The sequence below is a fragment of the Mya arenaria genome, chromosome 16 (assembly GCF_026914265.1).
Source record: "Mya arenaria isolate MELC-2E11 chromosome 16, ASM2691426v1".
In the NCBI taxonomy this organism is placed as follows: Eukaryota; Metazoa; Mollusca; class Bivalvia; order Myida; family Myidae; genus Mya; species Mya arenaria.
In genome coordinates, this window is record NC_069137.1 from 52,427,717 (window position 1) to 52,452,550 (window position 24,834).

Below are 24,834 nucleotides of genomic sequence, written 5' to 3' on the forward strand. Positions count from 1 at the left end.
TTAACTTTTGTTCCATTCATTGTTTGGAATGTTATGCTACCATCCATAATGCATCTCCATTTTACATCACATCCTAAAGGATAGGTCTGAGTCGCTTTCAGTTTTACCTCCCTGTTCACAAAAGCTGGTCCTACCACTGATATCGTTCCGTACTAGTTGCAATCTGCACTGGCGTAGCCAAACAGACCTGGAATAGAGGTTGCAAACCAGTTACAAGCACATATCTCACCCTCAATAACGCTATTTGACTACCTATCTCTTACTAAGTCAAATATTGTACGGTAATTATTTTTAGGTTTGAAGGGTTGATACAATAAGTTTTTTAATATTACATAAGCCTTAGCAATGAACAATTTGTTAATATCAAAATATGAAGCTGCACAGATTCCGTGTTGTCACAAAATCTTGAAATATGAACGAAAGAATGACAATATCCAGTAAAGTTTCTTCAACATGTGTCTTTATCTAAATTTTAATTTATGTATTCTTAAACAATTTCATAAGCATTATCAAGACAAACGTTTTCTTCCACTCTCTTATACAAGTACTAAAATTGTTCTTATATTTTAAAAAAAACACATGAACGTTTTAGACGCAACAGCTACATAATTCTGTATAATTCACACAACGTCAATACAACGAAAAGGCTTACCGAGATCAAATATCAGAGCAATCAGACAGTACCTATCCATAACACTTGGTGGCAAGTAAGTAGCCACTTCCTGTTCAAAGCGACAGACGGAGGCTTCAAAGGAAAATACCTCGTATTCGTATTTCAAACCCAGTATCAGCGTCCTCGCATATAGTAAAGCAACGATATATCGTTTTTCTTATAAATAATGATAATCAGAATTAGATGAGTGGGTGTTGTCTTGCGTGTAACTTATAATTAAGCCGATGTTTAGTCAGATTCGGAGACTGACCTGCCGCTCATTATTTAAGAGAATTATCGCAATTTAACGCTTCTTGGTAAACTGCTCGCTTGCCCAATTTCGTTCATAGAGCATTAACGCAAAACAAAAATGCGATCAATACGTATGTGAAAAACTACAGAAACAAACTGAGTAGCCAAAAGTTTAAACATCAACCCCGTTTAATGGCACAGGGTAAACGCCAAAGACATAGAATATAAACACAAAATATCACAAACAAGAAACATGAAACAACAGCACAAAACCCCACAAACGACACAGTGCATATATACTATATAAAACACTAGGTATGTTTATCAAGGATTGTTAGGAACAGCCTTGGAACGGTCAGTACAATGCTTCTATTACTAATCATCAACCTCAATACATTAACATAGCTCAATTTTAGAAGTTTTCAATTTCAATTGTGAAGAATTATCTTGATATAACAAACCATTTACATTTTCATCATAAAAAACAATGTAGACTGTAGTTATTATCCCTCGTTCATTTATCATCAGTTTGTCAATTTCTGATAATACAATCTGTTTCCCACAAGAGGTAAAAAAACAAAACTTTTTGTCAGAAAGCAAGACAAAGGGTTCACTCTAAGTGATCTAAAATAAAAAAAAATACAAATGTACGTGAATATTTCGCTGTAAAATGTCTAAACCAAAACTATGTTTTTATATATAATACATTAATTTAGCAAGGCTTTGATAAGTTTGTGAGTAACATTTTAAAATGATACGTATGTTAAGATAGAATGAATAATTTGATAAGTCAAAATATACATTTTATTCCGTACTGGAAATACGAACACTTTTCAAAATACAACGAACAAATATAGTTTTACAGCGGCTTTATTTCATACACTTTCACAGCTTAAGTGGATAAGAGTATACTTATACTTATACTAATAGGTATTTTAAACTTTTCATTTAAATTTTAACAACACATGTGTTCATGTTTAACATTTTGCAACAGTGGTTATGGGTTATGTTATATTTATAACTAACAAATAAGAATATATTCTGTATTCTCACTGAGATGATTTTGCAGATGTAGAGGTGTCAAAGTTACTTGGCTGCAAATAGTTCATTAATCAATGATTCCTATAAATTGTAACGTTAGAGATCTTTTTGTTTCATTTATATTAGTAATTGTGTAAATGTTAAGACATGATTTACCTTTATATTTAGATGGAATTTTGTCCATTCAATAATCATTATTATGTGATATGGTTTATTTCTATTTCTTTTATTACACATTCTTCTAATAAAAGTGTGTACTTTGCCAATTGCATAGTGGCTCTGTCTAATGTATACACTTTCTATTTTACATGTTTGTGTACATATATAATAAATTGTCAACTGCAGCAGAACTGTAACAAGAGGGAAAATACTTTCACGTTTAATAATTATATGACAAAGACTTCCTTTTCACTCCTTGTATGTGTTACTTACTAACTTGGTAAAATTTAAGTATAATAATGTTTCCGGCAACAATACTTCAAGACATTCACAATTAAACTGCCAGGAGTTATACTTTATTTTTCTTTGAAACACGAACTAAGTTAAATGAATACAATAGTCAAACTTAAACTGCGTCCATTTATTTAATGCAGAAAAAATGTTTCACAGGTCTAAGGTGTCATAAATATGTATTATTTTAGATGTTTTTTTAGTTTTCTTCACAAGAAAAAGGGATATATGTGGATTTTAGTTTGAGATCGTATTTTATTCGAGTTTCATAGAAAAGCACATTTCCAGTATTTTTGCAATTACAAAATACATTATTTTGCATTATTTGTTATTCTCTACATTATATCTAAAGAAAGCGTAAAATGCTTTAAATTATCACAAAATCTTTTTAAACCTATTTATGGTATCACGGCTGGTAAAAAAATACGCAACATAATTTCTACCAACATATGTTCATGAACTAATGTCGGTTCATGCTGTTTTATCAAATGTCAATGAATATTTTGTTCTAGGCTTGTTTAATCGAATGTACGTGTGTTATAAAGTCAGTCTTGAAATAAATATACACTTTTTGAAAGAGGAGCTAGATATTGCTATATCTAAACGTATTTTATATTATATTAAGTGTTTATGCCAAAAAGTAGACACATTTCCATCGCAGATCGAATTTTAAATGTAAGCCAATGAACGGGGCAATTATTTTTACCAATCTCAATATCACACATTTGATTTCTTGCTGTTGTAGGCATTTGTGTATCCGTGTAATGCACAGGTGTGCTTTATCACCAGTTTGCCACAAAATCATGTTTAACAATTATTGTTTCCAGTTGGTGAAATTATTGCAAACATCATTCTTTAACACAACTTATTTTTGTTTTAAAGGTACAAGTTACAAATTCCTGATAAAACAGTCCACTACCTGAACATATGATTTGGTAACCATATCGAACCAGACATCGAAAACCTGAGTAACTAGCAAGAAAATGGGGTAACCGGTTAACGATAGAACATAAGTCAACTTGGAGATGGTATAAACCGGCTTTTCGATTCAATGTGATTTAGCTTCGAAATGGTGTAGCCCGGCTTTTCGATTAAACGTCAGTTAAATAAGAAATTGGGGCAAACCGGCTTTCGACACAACCTGTGTTTACGGTGGAATAGAGGCAAACCGATTTACGACACAACGTGAGTTCACATCGGAATTGGGGCAAACCGGCTTTCGACACAACGTGTGTTCACGTGGGAATAGAGGCAAACCGGTTTACGACACAACGTGAGTTCACATCGGAATGGAGGCAAACCGGCTTTCGACACAACGTGTGTTCACATCGGAATTGGGGCAAACCGGTTTACGACACAACGTGTGTTCACATCGGAATTGGGGCAAACCGGTTTACGACACAACGTGTGTTCACATCGGAATGGAGGCAAACCGGCTTTCGACACAACGTGTGTTCACATCGGAATTGGGGCAAACCGGTTTACGACACAACGTGTGTTCACATCGGAATTGGGGCAAACCGGCTTTCGACACAACGTGTATTCACGTGGGAATAGAGGCAAACCGGTTTATGAGATCACAACATCAAACGTAATTAAACCTATGGATGTACGAAGATCCTGCAGCAACTTGAAAAAATACCAACAAAACACCATATAAACGTACTTTAAAACTTTAGTAATCAACGACAAGATACAAACAATTGCATTGAATAATAAAGTACAGACAGATAAACAGTACTGACTCCTCTAATGTACGATACAGCCAGAATAGACACCAGGCGAATACAAGTAATCTTAGTAAAAGTTTAAATCGTTACACACCTATGAGTATTAATCATATGATCATTGTACAAAATCTAGAAGAGAAACATTTTAAATACGCATACATGTTTAAATCCATACACTAAAGTGTGTTAAAATGATATAATCATTGAACAGCAAAATAGGGAAAAATAAAAACACGATTTTATTTAATTTTATTCAGTAAGTAAGTAAGCAGGTAAGTAACTGAGTACATTAATAATTAAATAATGTAAATATGCATTTTATCATTGATCTACTTACATGTTTTTACAAGGATTCTTACATGCTGACAATACGTTCCCGCCCTATGTGCCTACACGTTACCGTATAATAAATCCACTAAAAGTATAGGTACATGAAAATGGGGCTACATTATGTGCACTACGTCAATCAGGTGTATACATGTTGTCGATGATTACAGTTCCGTTCCTATTTTGACTTACACTGGATAAAGTTTAAGAAAATCACTCGTTTAAGAAACTAATGATGTATAAATAAAGTATAAGCCCCAATAATTATATTATTTTGGTTTTTACATTATTTTACTTCCTGCGTCGAAGTATTTACCCTTGGTAATATAAATTGATGTTTTGCTCTCATATTACTTATATATTGGATTTCCCCTCTAATTTCAAATGCGGGAGAAAACGCACTGGCAAATAAAAAGACGTTGTTTTTTTTTCAAAACAAATGCCGGTCACCGAACAACGTTGGTCAATATATATTAACAAACAATCAAAATGGGCCAAACTTAAATACAAACGATAACACATATAAGGGGAGACTTAGTTCTTTAGAGCAATTTGGATCATACTAATATGCATTTTCTTTAAGAAGTTACTAACTATATAGGATAAACGTATAGGCCCGAATATATAACGTTTAAGGACTGTGCTTGATCTATAAAATCATTATCATTGAATCCTGCGTAAGAAATAAGAGTAGACTTAGTTTTTAAAAGCTATTTCGTTCCGATATAAATGTTTTTACAAGTAGGTATACAATTATGGGCATCATACATATACAACGAACCAATAACAAAGCATGTTTGATAAAGAATGGTATAACAAGGATGTAAAATATATAAAACATTTGTATGATTACAGAAAAAAACATCATTGTTTGACTTCTTAACAATTTAATACAATACCTGTACAAGTGATTTTCCAAAACATCATGCATACGGAATACAATATAGAAACCATAGAAAACGGCAGCAGTATTTCTTGGTTATATGTTTTGGTATTTGATAGAGATCAACACTGATGCATTGTCGTACACTTGTCTTCTACTGCAGGTTCCTGTGTTGAGGAGAATTCAATGATAGTATACTTCGTCGGCGTATCATTTCTCTTTGACGGAACTCTGGCCTGAGCTTCCTGTTGAAAATTGGTGTCCAACTCGTCGTACGCATGACTGTCGTCAGTATGTGGCTGCTATAATATATAACCATGTACTACGTTCACAAATGACATAATTAATAAGTATAAGTATTGCTAATTACGGATCACGCAGGAAAAGTATCATAGTATGTTTAAACTGGCATGACACCATATTTGGTAGTATATCATGTTAAATCATTTACTCTGAAGATATGAATATCCCTTACATTATGACAGAGTGCATACCTGCCTTACTGTTTACTAACTCCATAATGTGAAACTCAAAGAAGTTGATTTCCTTGCACGTTTTACTTTTTCTAGTAAAGCTATTTTAAACTATTGGTGTGACATTTGCATCACAGTAATTTTCTCTAAGAATATCTCGAAGTGATTTACCTGTGTTTCAATGCTCTTTTGGGCAGGCTGTCTCTGTACGACTGCTAACTGGACACCTTCCATTGTTATGTGTGAAACATCATTGTCCGCCAAAACGTCTGTTTCTTAAGGTATCGTAATATGCTATTATTTATAAAGGTCCATTTGCAGGGATATAGTTTATTATACTAGTAGAAAGAAAACAAGAACATAGAGTATAAAACTGGATATGATTCCCAATGACTGTATTTCAAATTGTAAGTGGCTTCTGATAACTATTTTATCAATAATACTCAATCAATACATTTGAAATAATATCATAAGCGTATTTTTTTATGAATGAGTTCTTTTCATTTCTTCAATTAGGTTAGGGATACAATAGCAACAATGAATATTGTATATCAAATAAAATACAACAAGCAATTGCATATTTAAATAATGTTCATTGCATTTGAACTGGATATGTTTATATAATTAAATTGAAAGTTACATGAAAATGATGTTTTTACCTTATAACAAATCAAAAGAAAGCAGCGCACACACACACACACACACACGCACGCACGCACGTATTTATATATATATATATATATATATATATATATATATATATATATATATATATATATATATCCACCTTGAAAAGAACCAACGCATGTACGTTTTAGTTAACTAAAAAAATCTTACCGCTGTGATTTTCAACACTGAAAAAATACGCAACAATTATTTCATTAGTTTTTATTTGTACTTATACGACTTAAACGTAATTCTGTTTTACCGGTTATATTAAATTTCATAATATATTACCAATTAAAGCATATCTAACTGTCCATCACAGATCTGAGATTTTCCGTGACTAAATTAAAATTATAATTGATACATACCTTTCTATTGTGATGATATTGCTGACCTTTCGTCGTTTAAGAAATATACATCCTAAAAAAGATATTTGTTCATTTCAAACATTTATTTGACATTTGTTCCAGATAGTTTTGTTTGAAGTGTCTATGTAGATAGTTTTTTTTATTTATTTTGTGATATTCGTACAATTTAAATATATGTATAAAATTGCATGCTCACACTAAATACATTCGCACAAAACATAATTCCCTTGTTAAAATATTGTAACTTTTTTTTTTCTAAATCAAACAACACAATATGAATAAAGAGTTCGTTTACGCCAGTGAACCCTTTTAAAACTGCACGTTCTGATTTTTTTTGCAGAAAATAAGGTTTCACTACATTCAAACAAAACTCATACTTCCAATTGCAAGAACGATGCAGATTCCACAAAAAACACCTGTTCCAATAAGAAGATTCTTGATAGGAAATCGGAATATTGAAGAAAATGTCTGATTGTCCTGGCATTGCCTGCCTGTAATAGTATATTTCATATCATAAAAACATCGAATACATTTCATTTAATATAAATGTAATAGGTACACATCTAATAACTAGAAACCATCTGTCCCTGAGTTTAAAAAGGCCAAGGAATTTCTCAGATGCTCTTTTGACTTCCAAGCGATGCAAGTGTATGTATTTTCGACTTCTCCCGTATAATTCAGTGTTAACAGGCACTCCCCTCTTATATTACAAGACTTTATTACAGTGCTATTTTCATCTTCCCAGGGAAGCGTCCAATGTTCTTTAGCTTTGTAACCATCCATTACACATTTCACGGTCAATGTATTATTCGGACATAAATCAACAGGTGATGCAGTGTTTAAATTTAGAGTTGGACAATCTAAACTGTAGTGCCGAAATTGTTGAGAAGGTAACAAAGTATAACCAATACACAGCTAATAAAAACAATAGATGTTATACATTTTGAGGTTTCTTTAATCTTATCCAAGTTACATGTGGATAAACCACATTGAATAAAATATATGATAACTTAAGTACGTTTCTGAAGATAGATCGTGTGGAAATTTGTAGATCAACATGAAGATAGCAGTCTCGATTTGAGAGAGTGAAAGAAAATCGAATTAAATAAAATCGAGTGCGTACCTAAAAAGTCTATTGTATGGTCTTTATTTAAATACGATGGAAAATGGTGACATTTTGTACCACATGTAATTGTTCCTACAGTCATGTCTTCAGTGACAGAGTCAAGCAATTCGGATAACGAACGGTAACTCCCGTTTTCACCATTCGTCCAATTTTTGCTTTGAGCGTATGTCATATTATCGTTGTCGCTTGACCATTAAATTGTGCAAGGCGAATTTGATTCATTCGTTGCAAAATACGTAATTAAAAACATACAGAAACATTGTTTTTAAACTCGTGTATTTTTTACGGATATCGAAATGTCCGACGGCGGAATTTAAAACAAAATATGACAAACTTAAACATTAACTTTTATATCGCTTTTTTAATAATACGCACTTAGAAAATTCAAAACTTTAATGTTTCCTTTTTAGTGATACACCTTAAAACACCAATAATACAAACCTTTACCATGGACAATGAAGTTATATTAAATATGCTTTCCTTGTCACATTCTTCCTTTTTTTACTTTTACAAATACGCGTACTTTAAACAAACCTTTCGAGTTAAACTTACATTTCATACTGATGTTTTTGCATATTGACACAGCTTTTAGACCAAAATAATCGTTGCTTTGCGTTGTGCAACACATTTCATTTCCATTCCAAGATTTGTAAGTCTTTGTCGTCTTTGCTTGACTTGTAAATGTATTAGAAGATTTATTAAATAAATCCGATTGTTGAACATCAGCTAGCAAGACTGTGCCAACGTATATTTCTATTGCCGGAGCTGGGATAGCATTGTGCACCTCACATACTGCTGCCGAACTTTCTCCATCAAGGAATTGAGGAACTGTAAGCTCGGGCGGGCTTCCTTTCTCTGGAATTGAAATACAATGATTAAACAGCTTTCAATAGCATGCCAGATGCAATACGTTTTACCTCCACTAAACAGCTAATCATATCTTGACATTATGTGTCTCAGATTTTGCTTACCTACGTTACATAGAATGCCGTGCACTTTGTGAGGTGTTTCAAGGGCTGCATTTGAAACTTGGCATGTTACATTCCGTCTCGACTGTCCAGCCATTAGCTGATAAACGTTATGGAACCGGTACACTCCTTTGTTGACTCTGATTTCAGCATAAACAAATAAATCATGCTCAAGTAAAAGTACAACTTTTACGGGTTCGGTTCCATTGTCAGTTTTGCAATACACGTCAGATCCAGCATAAACATAAATGCATTCTGTTGTGTTAAAGTCAAGGGACATTGGACCGAGTATTGGGTAACTCGGTCGCTCTGAAAAGGAACATAACTCATTTGAATCATTTGGCATATTTCATATCATTTAACACTACAAATGAAAAGTTTTTTTTTACATTGCTGCTTATGCACCAATCATCATGATCATAAATTATGTTTTTAACACTTATATGGTTTGTGATTATACTCAATACATTCGTAACAAAACGCTCATATATATATATCCTAAAATTAATATAAATAATAAAATGCTTGAATAGTTGGTGAAGTACAATGATGGTACCCTGCATATAAACATGTACTGATTCGGTGGATCCTCCTGGATTGCACACTAAAGTGTATGTTCCCTCATTTGTTTCATCAAAATTGAATACTGTCAATTTGTAAACATATTCAGAAACTTTGTCTTCTTCGTAAGAACCGTTTCGTAGCTGTATCGCGTTGGTGTTTTTCTTCCATGTTCGTGTATTGTATGTTTGACGCTGTATATAAACGTCAGCTGGAAAATATCCTAGTTCGACGTTCGCGCCGCGTACTACCGGGCTAAAGAGCACGAGAGCTCCACATTGTCCAACAATATCTGTTAATTATAAGAAATGACAATTAGATTTTATTTAATTATGTTTTTGTAATTTTAGGTTGTAATCATTTAACATTCACTACAAAAATGACAAACATATAGTCTTAGGTGTTTTAGGAATACGGGCCAAGAAGCAAATAATGTTACAACAGAAACTACATGGACAGGCCCAGTATTTAAAAAATCTTTGAATGTATAAATATACTTATGAACACCATGGCCTCTCGCTTTTTTATTACTATATTTCTTTTTAGGTCATCATTTCTGCCCAGCTACTAAGTGGTCAAAAATGCCAATGAATATATTTTCATATAGCTTCACTATGATTACCGGCCGATTAAGTGTCAATTGTACATTCTTAGGATAGCTGGCACAGTCAATCGCTTAAATATATGTTTTGGATGTCTCGATGACTTGAATAATATCGAGATCAAGTCATTTGATAATATCATACTTTGCTTGACATTATCGAAGATCTAGAGAACTCGACCTTTTATTCACACAATCGGCCAAAAGAGTTTGGCCTGGACCAATTATACGTCATGGCTATTTTGTTTCACAATTGGTGGCTATAACCAGTAAGATTCTTTAAGAAAAACATTTTATGTGGATACATTATGTCATTCAACTATAAGGTGAATTTAAATAAAAGAAGCTCAGGTCTCATTGGAAGTGCATAGGCTGATATGGGCCTTTATTGAGAGCCATAAATTGGTGTTAAAGCGTTTTATCTTTAATGAAGAAACATATAATGACAACAACCAGTAATTTAAAAACATAAGACGACCCAATCAATACAAGTTGAAGTTGTGGCTAAAGCCTTAAAACAGTCTTCGATATTTACCTTTCATATTCAAGGTTACCATGGGTGTTTTTATCGTTGTGTTTGTTATACACCCGGCGTAAAAGTCCGACTTGTTGTATTCAAATGAAGCCTTCCATTTCATAAAAAACGACCCATCTTCCATATATCTTTTAACATTTGTCCCATTCATTATTTGAAGTGTTGATCTAGCATTTTTTATGCATATCCATTCCACATCACATCCCCAAGGGTAGAACGGTGTCGCTTTCAATGTTACATCCCTGTTCACAAAAGCTGGTCCTTCCACTGACATCGTTCCATACTGGTTCATGGCTTTGCTAACGTAGCAAACATGAGCTGAAATAGAGAATAGTAGTAGTAGTAGTAGTAGTAGTAGTTGTGGTGGTGGTGGTGGTGGTGGTGGTGGTGGTGGTGGTGGTAGTAGTAGTGGTAGTGGTAGTGGTAGTGGTAGTAGTAGTAGTAGTAGTAGTAGTAGTAGTAGTAGTAGTAGTAGTAGTAGTAGTAGTAGTAGTAGAAGTAGTAGTAGTAGTAGTAGTAGTAGTGGTAGTAGTAGTAGTAGTAGTAGTAGTTATATTGAATTTAACACGATTTATCCAACACACCAAAAAGGAATACGGCAAGTTGCGCACATATTAGCATCCAATGTCGTGGCATATCTCCAAAAAATGATGTATTAATGAATGTGACTGTTGTTGCTCGATCGTACTAAATGCAAATGTGTTACATTTGTTACTTATTATTTTCAGAAAATTCAAAAAGACCTTCCCTACAATTTCTACAAGGGAAAATAAATGCTGATCGCTCTTTCTGTTCACAATTGCTTAACTGGCGTACCGGAAAAGCTTTAGTTATACTTGACAATGAATTCGGCTGATAGATCGTGTATATATATATGAAAGAAGCTTTCAACCGCAGGCGGACGCTATATTCTTTATCTCAAAAAGGAAATAAAATGGGCCTAACAAAGTTCTTAAACGGTACATAGTTAAGTTGTTTAACTATGAACGGAAACATGGTCGTGTTTTTATGAGGAAAATAAAGATTATTTCATGGTATACCACTACTCAATCTTACTAAAAACCATAAAGAGCAAGTGTTATGTAAATTTCATCTGGCTAATTTTCATTTTTTGCTTTGTTTGTAGCGGATATAAAAGTTGGCTCTTTAAATATAAGGAACATACATGTTAAATTATATCTAACAATGTTTTATGTTAACGTTTGCAAGACATTTGAAATACTTAAGTATCATCTCACTGGATGACATAACAAAATTTAAAATTCTAGAACAGACCATGTAAACACCTTATCTGAAAAACAACCATTTTATTCTTTATTGAGTGAATAATATAATATGATTTAAAGACAAAATAAACCTGTTAAAACTCAAAAAGCACCCTTGTAACGTTATCTAAATCTAGACTATTAAATAGCATTTAGGTAAATCAGTAGCGCCAGTAAAAGTCCGACATGGCTTTTAAAGAAGTATTTAAGAAAAAAATCTTACTGGCAATTACGGTACGTTCCACTCAAATTGTTTATATGATGGCTGCGTTGCGATACTCACCCTTTCTTTCAGTTCTTGGAGTGAGAAGAGCAGTACGCGTTTGCTCAATTACGTCCTTGAATTCTGTTGACACCTGATCATTGATAATTTATATTATTTTGATAAGATGAAGCATTGTTTGTAAAATCCCATTAAAAGTATAATACCATTATTTAAAAAAGAGGTCCTTTTCCACAAATAGCCTATTTCCCGTGAACAATACTTCAGCTGATCCGTTGGTTCAAATCTAGTTACCAAAATAATACATTTGGAACACAGACCGGTGTTATGTTCCCTGTAACGAGGGGAATTTTAGAAAACTTAGATACATGTTGTATTGCTTGATAATGTCATCACCATGTTAAAAATACTCGCTCATGTTTATAGACCATTGTTTGTTTTTACGGTAATGCTCGTGAATACATCTTATTTTACTCTCCTGGCGAAATTGCAAAAAATATACAAAAAGAGTATACAAATACAAGTTTAAGTGGGTAGTGAAATCACACCTAAACAGTTAAGAGTTCAAGAAAACTGACATTAAAACCTCTCGTCTACAAGGACTAAACATAAACTTGGAGATACTAAATCCTTTAAGCCTTTTGTTAAAAAGCGTTACTTACGCTTTTTAAAATCATGGACTTCAAAGACAATATTTGAGCATATATCAACATTTTTCTTGAAGGGTCATGGCCGCCAGTTGTTTAGTTTTAACAATGTGTTGTGATCTGGGAACCAGTCACATTATTCATTTATGATAACCAGTCTAATAGAAGCTGATGTAGGGAACCAGCTAGCAGGAAACAGACAGACTTTGACTGACCACGACTGAGACCTGACGGACTTATTACTTCTTGACGATCATCTTATATCCATCATCATCCGATACATAGATTCGACGCTAGTGCTCATCTTTATCAGGTATGTTTGTATGGATATTAGTTATTATGTCGGGATCACAATAATGGCGCTGCGACTTAAACTGGTACATTTTACCTGCGTTTAAATTGTTGCCAAAAAGTCTCAATTTTGTGGTTGGCAGCCATCTTGAAAATTTGTGTTTCAAGATTTTCAAATCATTATATTGTAATTATTTCTCAATGACATGTTGAGAATACATTGGATGTATGTTATATTTATGAATTGCAATTGATTTGGACCAACTTTTGATATTTTGGTCCGTTATTTCAGGATTTAATATTCTGAATCTGATACTTTCACTTTCACTTTGAAATTTATCGGAACAGGCTTCCGTTTTATTTTCAATTGTAATATTGCAATAACTGTTCAGTGTAATGCTGAGATTACATTGAATCATTGAATTGTGTATAACATGCAATTGAAATAGACCAATTATTGGCCTTTTTGTATCATAATTTGGAATTTGAAATTTTGAAATTAGCCGGGAGATTTTCCGTTGAATATTTCTATTTCATCTATTTTGTTTGCACTAAAAATTGTTTACTGACATATTTTTTATGCATGTCTTGTAGAATTAGTGCGTATTTCATGCATATTACATTCCGACGTTAACCGGAAGTGACGTTTCATTGACCGGAAGTGGCGTGTTCATCGCCATAAGTTGGGGAATATTCAGCTCTCCTATACCTGAGGGCACCAGTTGCTGACTTTTGAAGGTGAAGTAAGTTAAAGTTAAACTAAACATCACATCCAAATTGTTGGATATTGGATGTCTGACAAATTAGAAATAATTGTCGGTGAATACTACTATGTTAAAGAATCCAACTATTGGATATAATAATTTTCACTAAATACTACTGTGTCAAAACAACGACAACAAGTGTCTGATATAATAATTGTCACCTATTAACTAGGGTGTACTACTCTGTGTCAAAGAATCCAACTATTGGATATATAACAATTGTCACTTAATTCTAATGTGTAAAAACAACAACAACAAGTGTCGGATATAATAATTGTCTATATAAGTTTCCAAAGTGTTTGGAAGAGCTATTCTAAATTATTGATAATTTTGTGATATAAATATAGATTAAAGATTGAATTACCAAAAACTTGGTATATGTATTCTGTAGACAAATATTGCAAGCTGGGGAGAAAGAGTTTTACAGAGTGCTAGTTATTTATACCAATTATTTGGTAATAGTCATAATGGATGAATATAATAAATTGACAGTTTAACCATAAAAGAAATTTTTTCAAGAAGAAGTGGATTGTTCCTAAGTTCTTAGGAAACACATAGGTATTTTGAAATTGTGATTTTATAACGATGATAAATATAAGTAGTCAAACTGAATTAGGTTGTATTCTTTGAGAAAATAAAATCATAAAAAGGGTGTTAACTTGTGCAATCATTAATTATTTCCAATATTTTGGAAAATATTAATAAAAACTAATAAAGGTACTATATCTGCTTCTGGGAATAAGAATTTATTCCAAGAAATTGGATTTTCACCTTAAAAACAGCATTTGATTTAAGTTTGCTATCCGTTACAAGCATATCTATAATAAAGTTTCCAAGTAATTTGGAAAGTAATGAGATGAAATGAAAATAGCCAAAGGTTTAAATACAACTAAGAGTTTTAGGATAAGGTTTAATTTGGTGAAAAGGGGGAGATGTTTAGGGTTGTATTAAATTAGAGAACTATGAATAAAGCAAGTGAAAAAGTAAGGGAGGCACAAAAGTTCAAAGCCACAAAGTTCTAATAATTAAACTGTAGGAAACGCATCAAGGGACTCATGGCATATTCAGTTCCTCTTGTTGGTACATTACCACTAGTGTATCCATCAATGCAACCAACATGTGCGTACCAATCCCATCTACCATTTCAACCACCCAATCCATATCAAATGGGTTCATTTCCGACTATGATGCCGCCTTGGATGTATCCATATCCCATGAATCCATACATGATGCACCCACAAATGCAACAAGGCCTGGGAATGAATGGCATGTGCCCAGGTTACATGGGTTATCAGCCAGGGTACCAATGTGTACCAAATGCTGGTTTCATGAATGGGGTTAGGAATAATGAACCTAATAACTTGAGCAGTGTACATGAGGAAATACCTCAAAGTAAAGTTCAGAACCCGATTTCGGGTACGTTAAGGGATAGTGGAGAAAGTATTGGGGTTATGAATTATGAACCTAATAACTTAAGCAGTGTTCATGGGGAAATGCTTCAGAGTAAAATTAAGAACCCGATGTCGGGTATGTTAAGGGATAGTGGAGAAAATACTTGTATAAGTGATGCCCAGGATAGATTGGACGATTTAGATAGAGGGCCCCACTTTGACAATTTGGGTAAATGTGGGGATAGAGAAAGTAACTCCCGAACAACAAATGATAATGTCCGGGAAAGAAGGTCCCAATTTGATGATTTGGGTAGTTCTGAGGCTGTAGAGAGTGACTCCCGACCCACCTATGGTAATGTTCGGGAAAGAAGGTCCCAGATTGATGATTTGGTTAGTTCTGGGGCTAGAGGAAGTGACTCCCAAATAACAAAGGGTAATATCTGGGAAAGAGGGTCCCAATGTGATGAATTAGGTAGATTAGGAGCTGGTGAAAGTAAATTCCGACTTTCGGAGAGAAATGGCCTGGACACAAAGTCCACGGGAGACAAACTATCACATCAGTTTAGGTACAAGGAAATAACCCAAGACCAAACATGTGATGAACGTGCCATAAGAGAGAGGCCAGCTACTGTGGCACAAGTAATGGACAAAATGACTTGCTTGTGCCAAGGATCTAAACCCATAACGAAGGTGTCCGCAGAGAAAAGCGTAGCTGCGGTCGCTCAAATGTCCCAAAGTAAGATACTTGAAATCCGGGTGTCCAGACATATTGGACTAGATTATTTGAACTGGGGGAGAGTAAAATCAAAGGTACTGATGTTACGCTCAATTCCAGCAAGTAAGCGATGTTTTCAATATGCACGAATGGGGCATTTCCAATCAGATTGTCCTGAACATCATCAGGTTAGGGTTAAAATAAAGTTGCAAGGAAAGCTTATTGTGGAAAGCTAGAAAGGGTTGTTGGTAGTAGTTTTTATCTCAAGTGCAATATTGATATTTCATGAATACAACACTCAACAGTTCAGTTCAATGTTTTATCAACAGTTTATGTTTTAACAACAATGTCCAACAAATAAAACGCATATACCACTTCAAGAGAAACACTATCAACAGTACATGTTTTCTCAACACTAAATGTCCAACAAATAAAAGCATATACACCACTTTTAGAGCACCACTTTATTCAAAACATTCACCCATAATAAATGTCTAAATTAATAAAAAGGGGGAGAACTGTAGAAAATAACATTAAACAAATCAAAGCACTGAAAGCACTTAAAATAAGTTCAAGATTACCAAGCATGATATAAGGAATCATGATAAATTATTTTACAGAAAGTTTATTATAAATGAACTTGTATAACTAGAATTTATATTGCTGCAGACGCTATTGATAACGCTATATGATTAATAGCGAAGTGTATTGAGTTGCAATTAGGTGTTCAGAATTATTTAAAATAAAAACCTGAAGACGTTATAATTGTTATATGACTTCATCACAAACAGAGATTAAATGTAGGATACACTGTGATAAATGTAAGGATATGTTTTTATGAGCGCTGTGTGAATGATAGAGGAGAGGAGTGGGTGACTTTGAGTATGTATGATTGTACGGCTTGCGAGAAGGAGAATAAGGGCATCTCAGGATAATGGAATTTGATTTAACTTTACAGGATGACAGATTCCGAGTCTTTGGAAGGGAGCCCAAAAAGGTCATGGAAAGAAACAGAACGGATAATTCCAATTAATCCCGATGATATTGTACGGGAAATGGAAACCTTATGTTCTCGCAAAGTACAGATGCCATCTGCCAAATTATTGATCTTTCAATTAGGTTTGGTCAAGGACCAAGAAAAGATTAATAGGATTGTTACAGAACAATGTCAGATTGCACAGAGTCGTAGAAATTTTAAGTTCATCCGTGAGGCCAAACGCTATGCAGATAATATTCTAACGACCGAATGTTTAAAATCATTGGAATCAATTTGGGGAAAGAGTAACCAACCTATTAAAAAGGGAAACTCCTGTTTATCAACAGACACTGGTGATGACGTTTTTTCTAGTAGGGATATTCGCTTTTTGGGAAATACTGTTAAAAGTGAACCGGTGGACTCTTTCAGTGTTGACTCTATTGTTACCCCAGATGAAGTTATCCCAAATCTTTTGGGTGATGAAGATGATATGGCAAATGACTCACTATTGAATTTAGAACCCAAAGACTTGGGTGGAAATCATACAACTGAATCAATTTCAAATGACTCACTTTTGGATTTAGAACCCAAAGACCTGGGTGGAATGCATACAACTGAATCAAATTTAGATTTGGAACCCAATCTGTTGGGCGGTGACGAAAGAGTGGAAACTGAAATTAATACATCTGTTCCCATTTTGGATCTGGAACCCCAATTTTTGGGTGAAGAGGAGATGGTGGAAACTGAAATTAAAGACTCTATTGACATCTCGTCTAGTCAAATTAATGAGACAATACTACCTGTGAAATTAGAATCCAATATATTGGATGAAGCTATGGAGGTTGACATGAATAACAATATAAACTCAAACTCAAATGTAATAGTAATCTCAGATGATGAAACCAGTCAAGATCCACAACTTCTAAGAGATAGGACATTAAGACAGAGAGGACCCAATACTTCAGTTCCAAACAAAGGGTCAAAGGTGCGTATCAATGACCAATCGTGTCCACTGTCTTGTGGGGCTTTCAGAAATCTTCGTCAACACGTTGAGTATCATCATCTTCCAAAACAATTTCATCAAAAGAACATGAACAATTCCCAAATGCATAATTTTAGGCTTGAAAGTTTGTTTTGGCTCGCGGAGAAAATTGTTAGCAAACGTAGTATTGTCAAACTCTATCATTATTGTCAAAAAACAATTTGGATTTCCAGGAATGTTCCTATTACAGATGAAGTGAAGGAGTGGTTGGAATTATGGAAAGAACTTGAAAATTGGGATTGTCCCAAACATTTCCAGTTTAACCCAATTAATTCTTGGGCACTGGTTGGACATTGGAGGATCCTTTTAGAACTTATCCAAACTCTGTCAGTTGAAGATAGGCATCAATTTCGTAGAAACATGCCAGACACTCTGGAAGTTACTCTAACTGAAGGAAAAAGAACAGTGCATTCTACAAACACAGACGACGCTGCAGTCCAACTTTCTACTCGTTCGTCTACAGTACAACCAATTTCTATAAACACTTCAACGGCACCGGTTCAACAAGTCAGTTCAGTGCCAACAAATTCTGAAGCCATGGACAACAATTTTTCTGTTCAACAAGAGATTCCAGTGCCAACCAAACCTAAAGCCATGGATAGTCATTTCCATTTAGACCGCTCACTGTTCAAACTAAATTTAAACAAGTTCAGCTCTACCCAAGATTTGATAAATGTGTCTGTGGGTTCAATTCCAAGAAATGAAGTGGAAGTAGTAGGTGGAATAGCCAATTTTTGCGATCCCAAACACTTTTTGGGAGATTATACACATCTTGGGCATGGTTTTTCAGCCTCGGTAGGAATACATCCACGGAACGTTTCATCCATTGACAGTTTACCGTCAATTCTTTGTAAGTTAGATCAACAATTAAAACTTGCCAATGTTGTGGCTTTGGGTGAAGTAGGATTGGATCATACGGAACCAGAGGAGAAGTGGGAGAACCAAGAGAAGGTGTTGGTAGAAGTTTTAAGTTTGGTCTCAATCCGGACTCCCGTGATTCTACATATAAGAGATCAAAGGGACAAAGAACCTGGAGAATTATACCGAAGATGTTTGAATCTCATCAAAACTAGTGGGAACACTGCCAGAAATCAACCTTTTCATTTACATTGCTTTACTGGTACAACTGAGACCATGAGAAGTTGGCTGTCTGAATTTCCCAATACTTATTTTGGGTTTACTGGAATGGTCTGGTTCTTTGACAATTATCAGCAAGCAGCACTGCAGAAAGTACCACAGAATCGGTTATTAATTGAAACGGATTCTCCATATCTGAAAATGTCAAAAGCTGCAAGTATGAACAATCCCAAATTCATTGGGGATGTAGCTGCTGAAATAGCCAAATGTCGGAACTCGACCGTAAAAGACATATGTAGCATGACTATGGAAAATACCAGACGTTTATACAAATTATAAACGACAAGGAGATTGGAAGACAAATAAGCCATAACTCAGATTCGTTAAATAACATTCAATTTCTTTGTACTATAACCCAATGGTTGGGTCAAACTTTTATATTTTATTTGCATATAGCTCAATATGTGTATGGGCAGTTATGCATGGTAATTAGTAATCAATATTATGTGATAACCCAATGGCTGGGTAATTTTCAAGTGAGTAATACTCAGTTGACATTCATTTATTTATATATATGTAGATATTTGTAAATATCAAACATTTTAGTTAATGGGGTATCATCCAATGGTTGGGTGTTTTTAAGTGATCTTTTTAATGAGAATTTGGGAAGTTTTCACAAATAATAATTTCCCAATTGGTTGGGTATATTTTAGCTTTGTCAAATTGACATAAGGCTTATTTACTATTTTCATATATCTAGATAGATAATGAAACATCTTAAAAAATAGAAGGGGGAGGTGTGTTGTGATCTGGGAACCAGTCACATTATTCATTTATGATAACCAGTCTAATAGAAGCTGATGTAGGGAACCAGCTAGCAGGAAACAGACAGACTTTGACTGACCACGACTGAGACCTGACGGACTTATTACTTCTTGACGATCATCTTATATCCATCATCATCCGATACATAGATTCGACGCTAGTGCTCATCTTTATCAGGTATGTTTGTATGGATATTAGTTATTATGTCGGGATCACAATAAATGCTAATTGTTCGCCATACTTTATTTATTCATAGTGCATCTAACAAAACATGAGCTAGTCCCTTTAAACACTTGATTCTTTTGATATATCACAAACAGTTCATATTTGTTTTCCAGGGAGATAATTAGGCCACAAGACCAAAAAATGCAGTCCAGAATAATTTGATGTTGTAAATTATATCGTATTGTATATGAACACCTGCTGTGACACTGTTAAAGTGGAATAAATTTGCCCATGACAAGAAAACAACAACATACATTGTATTGCATATGTAAATATCTATAAAGCTTAACGTTTTGTATAAAATTCGAACCTTTACATTTCAATTGATATATATTTCGTCTTTTAATAAATCCCTATAATATAAAGACTGTATTGGAAGCCCCGTTGCGACTTCGGTCTGGATTTATCGCTCAACTTACTCGGAATCTTATCAAAGTGACTGCGTTTGGCCGCATATTCAACCTTGTGAAAAGATTTACAAATTACCGAGCACAGAAAAAACTTGCGAGCTTTGGCATCCTCATGTATGTTGTTTGTTTAAATCATATATTTAACAATTTTGTTGACTGTGTGTGTTGTCTGATAAGCCATGTGTCCCTCGTTGAATATCAGTTCCGCAATGAACTGTATGTGTCTCTGAAAAGTGCCATAGTTTATTGCTAGTCATCTAGTTTCTATTGTATAATTAAATATCTGGAAAACGGAATACATAAAATCAAGATAAACATATGGTGCAAACTTTTCTCGATAATGTAATATTTTTATTAATCTCAACCTCAGTCTCAATACGTGGATATAAGCCCAGGCCCCAAATACCACAGTCGAATGTCAATCTCAGTCTCAAGACGTAAGTGGATATGAGCCCATGACCCAAATACCACAGTCGAATGTCAATCTCAGTCTCAAGACGTAAGTGGATATGAGCCCAGGACCCAAATACCACAGGTCGAATGTCAATCTCAGTCTCAAGACGTAAGTGGATATGAGCCCAGGCTTTACCACAGACGAATGTGAATCTTAGTGTCAAGACGTAAATGGATATGAGCCAAGGCCGCAATTACCAAAGTCGAATTTCAATCTCAGTCTCAAGACGTAAGTGGATATGAGCCCAGGCCCCAAATACCACAGTCGAATGTCAATCTCAGTGTCAAGACGTAAATGGATATGAGCCAAGGCCACAATTACCACAGTCGAATGTCAATCTCAGTGTCAAGACGTAGTGGATATGAGCACAGGCCCCAAATACCACAGTCGAATGTCAATCTGAGTGTGAAGACGTAAGTGGATATGAGCCCAGGACCCAAATACCACAGTCGAATGTCAATCTCAGTGTGAAGACGTAGTGGATATCAGCACAGGCCCCAAATACCACAGTCGAATGTGAATATCAGTGTGAAGACTTAGTGGATATGACCCCAGATCACAAATACCACAGTCGAATGTCAATCTCAGTCTCAAGACGTACGTGTATATGAGCCAAAGCCCCACACACCACAGTCAAATTTCAATCTCAGTCTCAAGACGTTAGTGGATATGAGCCCAGGACCCAAATACCACAGGTCGAATGTCAATCTCAGTCTCAAGACGTAAGTGGATATGAGCCCAGGACCCAAATACCACAGTCGAATGTCAATCTCAGTGTCAAGACGTAAGTGGATATGAGCCCAGGACCCAAATACCACAGTCGAATGTCAATCTCAGTCTCAAGACGTAAGTGGATATGAGCCCAGGACCCAAATACCACAGTTCGAATGTCAATCTCAGTCTCAAGACGTTAGTGGATATGAGCCCAGGACCCAAATACCACAGGTCGAATGTCAATCTCAGTCTCAAGACGTAAGTGGATATGAGCCCAGGACCCAAATACCACAGTCGAATGACAATCTCAGTCTCAAGACGTAAGTGGATATGAGCCCAGGACCCAAATACCACAGGTCGAATGTCAATCTCAGTCTCAAGACGTTAGTGGATATGAGCCCAGGACCCAAATACCACAGGTCGAATGTCAATCTCAGTCTCAAGACGTAAGTGGATATGAGCCCAGGACCCAAATACCACAGTCGAATGTCAATCTCAGTGTCAAGACGTAAGTGGATATGAGCCAAGGCCGCAATTACCAAAGTCGAATTTCAAACTCAGTGTGAAGACGTAGTGGATATGAGCACAGGCCCCAAATACCACAGTCGAATGTCAATCTGAGTGTGAAGACGTAAGTGGATATGAGCCCAGGTCCCAAATGCCACAGTCGAATGTCAATCTCAGTGTGAAGACGTAGTGGATATGAGCACAGGCCCCAAATACCACAGTCGAATGTGAATCTCAGTGTGAAGACTTAGTGGATATGACCCCAGATCACAAATACCACAGTCGAATGTCAATCTCAGTCTCAAGACGTAAGTGTATATGAGCCAAAGCCCCACACACCACAGTCAAATTTCAATCTCAGTCTCAAGACGTTAGTGGATATGAGCTCAGGACCCAAATACCACAGTCGAATATCAATCTCAGTGTCAAGACGTAAGTGGATATGAGCCCAGGACCCAAATACCACAGTCGAATGTCAATCTCAGTGTCAAGACGTAAGTGGATATGAGCCCAGGACCCAAATACCACAGTCGAATGTCAATCTCAGTCTCAAGACGTAAGTGGATATGAGCCCAGGACCCAAATACCACAGGTCGAATGTCAATCTCAGTCTCAAGACGTTAGTGGATATGAGCCCAGGACCCAAATACCACAGGTCGAATGTCAATCTCAGTCTCAAGACGTTAGTGGATATGAGCCCAGGACCCAAATACCACAGTCGAATGTCAATCTCAGTGTCAAGACGTAAATGGATATGAGCCAAGGCCGCAATTACCAAAGTCGAATTTCAAACTCAGTGTGAAGACGTAGTGGATATGAGCACAGGCCCCAAATACCACAGTCGAATGTCAATCTGAGTGTGAAGACGTAAGTGGATATGAGCCCAGGCCCCAAATACCACAGTCGAATGTCAATCTTAGTGTGAAGACGTAGTGGATATGAGCACAGGCCCCAAATACCACAGTCGAATGTGAATCTCAGTGTGAAGACTTAGTGGATATGACCCCAGATCACAAATACCACAGTCGAATGTCAATCTCAGTCTCAAGACGTACGTGTATATGAGCCAAAGCCCCACACACCACAGTCGAATTTCAATCTCAGTCTCAAGACGTTAGTGGATATGAGTACAGGCCCCAAATACCACAGTCGAATGTCAATCTCAGTGTCAAGACGTAAGTGGATATGAGCCCAGGCCCCAAATACCACAGTCGAATGTCAATCTCAGTGTCAAGACGTTAATGGATATGAGTCCAACCCCCAACTACCACAGTCGAATGTCAAAATCAGTGTCAAGACGTAAGTTGTTATGGCCCAGGCCCTAAATACTACAGTCGAATGTCAATCTCAGTGTCAAGACGTAAGTGGATATGAGCCCAGGCCCCAAATACCACAGTCGAATTTCAATCTCAGTGTCAAGACGTAAGTGGATATGAGCCCAGGCCCCAAATACCACAGTCGAATGTCAATCTCAGTGTCAAGACGTAAGTGGATATGAGCCAAGGCCAAAAATACCACAGTCAAATGTCAACCAGAGTGTGAAGACGTAGTGGATATGAGCCCAACCCCCAAATGCCACAGTCGAATGTCAATCTCAGTGTCAAGAAGTAAGTTGATATGAGCCCAGGCCCCAAATACCACAGTCGAATGTCAATCTCGAGCACAACTCATTACCAAATAATAAGCATATTATGATTCAAATTGTGTCTGTTCTTCTTAAAAAACGTTTTTTTAAATACATGGAATTTAATAAAACCCTTTGTCAATACTTTAAAGAAAGCTAATCCGGAGCAAAACTTTTATTTCAGTAAAAGCTAAAAATCAACGATTTCTTCACAAAAATACATTTGCTGTTATTTTAGCTGTATAATAATTTTGTATGGAATATTTACATTATTTTAATCAAAATACTCTATACAAAATTGCAAATAAAAAGGGTGTAAAAACATTTCGAATTATGTTTGTGGAAATGTGGTATAATAAGATGACTTTAAAATTAAGATGTGACTTAAAATATTGTGTTTGATATTGAAGCCTTATTTGTGGCACTACTGTGGTGTTATGGTTTACGTAAGGAACGCCGTGTATTTAGTTCCAAAACAAGTTGTTTAAAGCACACGAACTATTAAATAAAGCGATGGATAAGTGTCAGGTAAAGATATATTTAGGATATGACTAAGATGGTTAAAACCGGATGTGTATGTGTTATCACGGTCGAATATCTCAATGCCAATGAAGCATCTGACTAAAATGTACCTTGCATATCAGAATGTCCCGGGTTCAATTCTCAAAATCCGCGTAATGACTGAATAAAACGACAACAATTGGTGTTTAAGTACTTTATGGCTTTTATGAAATATAAACAGAACTTTTTTTTTCTAAAGATATACGGACCACTGTTTTTTGTTTATCATATGCATTACAGTGTACTAGAACGCTTGTGTTTTAACTATAAGGCCAAGACATCTCAACCAGAAGACCAAAAGGCTCGGCTGTTTTGATATTAAAGTTAATGTTTTTGCCATATACTTGACATCGACTGAGCTTTGTTGTGTTTAGCTTCTAGATTACAATTACAGTTGAGATAATGTTGGAGGTTTTTTTTCCAATTAGAGTTCAGGAGATCGTTGCCAGCGATATTGCTGTTATTATTGTGGTTTCTTCTTTCAGTTTGT

General features: G+C 35.4%; 2 protein-coding genes across 4 annotated transcripts; one reads left to right on the forward strand and one right to left on the reverse strand.

The window, feature by feature from the left end:
- Nucleotides 1-5,309: 5,309 nt before the first annotated feature.
- On the reverse strand, nucleotides 5,310-11,308 carry LOC128221038 (uncharacterized). 2 transcript variants are annotated; one of them, XM_052929441.1, is made up of 10 exons: nucleotides 11,218-11,308; nucleotides 10,634-10,951; nucleotides 9,493-9,789; nucleotides 8,940-9,245; nucleotides 8,521-8,823; nucleotides 7,220-7,333; nucleotides 6,843-6,894; nucleotides 6,646-6,662; nucleotides 5,980-6,077; nucleotides 5,310-5,637 (listed from the first exon to the last, which is right to left on the reverse strand). In XM_052929441.1, exons 1-10 carry the CDS (start codon nucleotides 11,267-11,269, stop codon nucleotides 5,458-5,460), a joined length of 1,737 nt encoding a protein of 578 aa, XP_052785401.1. In that variant the 5' UTR covers nucleotides 11,270-11,308; the 3' UTR covers nucleotides 5,310-5,457. The 2 variants fall into 2 exon arrangements, with proteins under 2 accessions (XP_052785401.1, XP_052785400.1); XM_052929440.1 differs by having other exon boundaries at nucleotides 5,980-6,083.
- Nucleotides 11,309-12,894: 1,586 nt separating this feature from the next.
- Nucleotides 12,895-20,064, forward strand: LOC128221039 (uncharacterized). Of its 2 annotated transcripts, none has more exons than XM_052929442.1 (3): nucleotides 12,895-13,081; nucleotides 13,654-13,802; nucleotides 16,888-20,064. In XM_052929442.1, the coding sequence occupies exon 3, from the start codon at nucleotides 16,889-16,891 to the stop codon at nucleotides 19,361-19,363; it is 2,475 nt and encodes an 824-aa protein (XP_052785402.1). In that variant the 5' UTR covers nucleotides 12,895-13,081; nucleotides 13,654-13,802; nucleotide 16,888; the 3' UTR covers nucleotides 19,364-20,064. The 2 variants fall into 2 exon arrangements, with proteins under 2 accessions (XP_052785402.1, XP_052785403.1); XM_052929443.1 differs by having other exon boundaries at nucleotides 13,654-13,797.
- The last annotated feature ends 4,770 nt before the right edge of the window (nucleotides 20,065-24,834 follow it).

What these genes read in the sequence shown, in the direction of transcription:
- LOC128221038 (XM_052929440.1), bottom strand. Translation starts at nt 11,269, where the DNA reads ATGCCACGACATTGGATGCTAATATGTGCGCAACTTGCCGTATTCCTT. An exon ending in CGGCATTCTATGTAACGTAG is followed by an intron (nt 8,824 to 8,939) that starts GTAAGCAAAATC and finishes TTTCAATTCCAG; the next exon opens with AGAAAGGAAGCCCGCCCGAG. An exon ending in CAAAAACATCAGTATGAAAT is followed by an intron (nt 7,334 to 8,520) that starts GTAAGTTTAACT and finishes ATACTATTACAG; the next exon opens with GCAGGCAATGCCAGGACAAT.
- LOC128221039 (XM_052929442.1), top strand. Translation starts at nt 16,889, where the DNA reads ATGACAGATTCCGAGTCTTTGGAAGGGAGCCCAAAAAGGTCATGGAAA.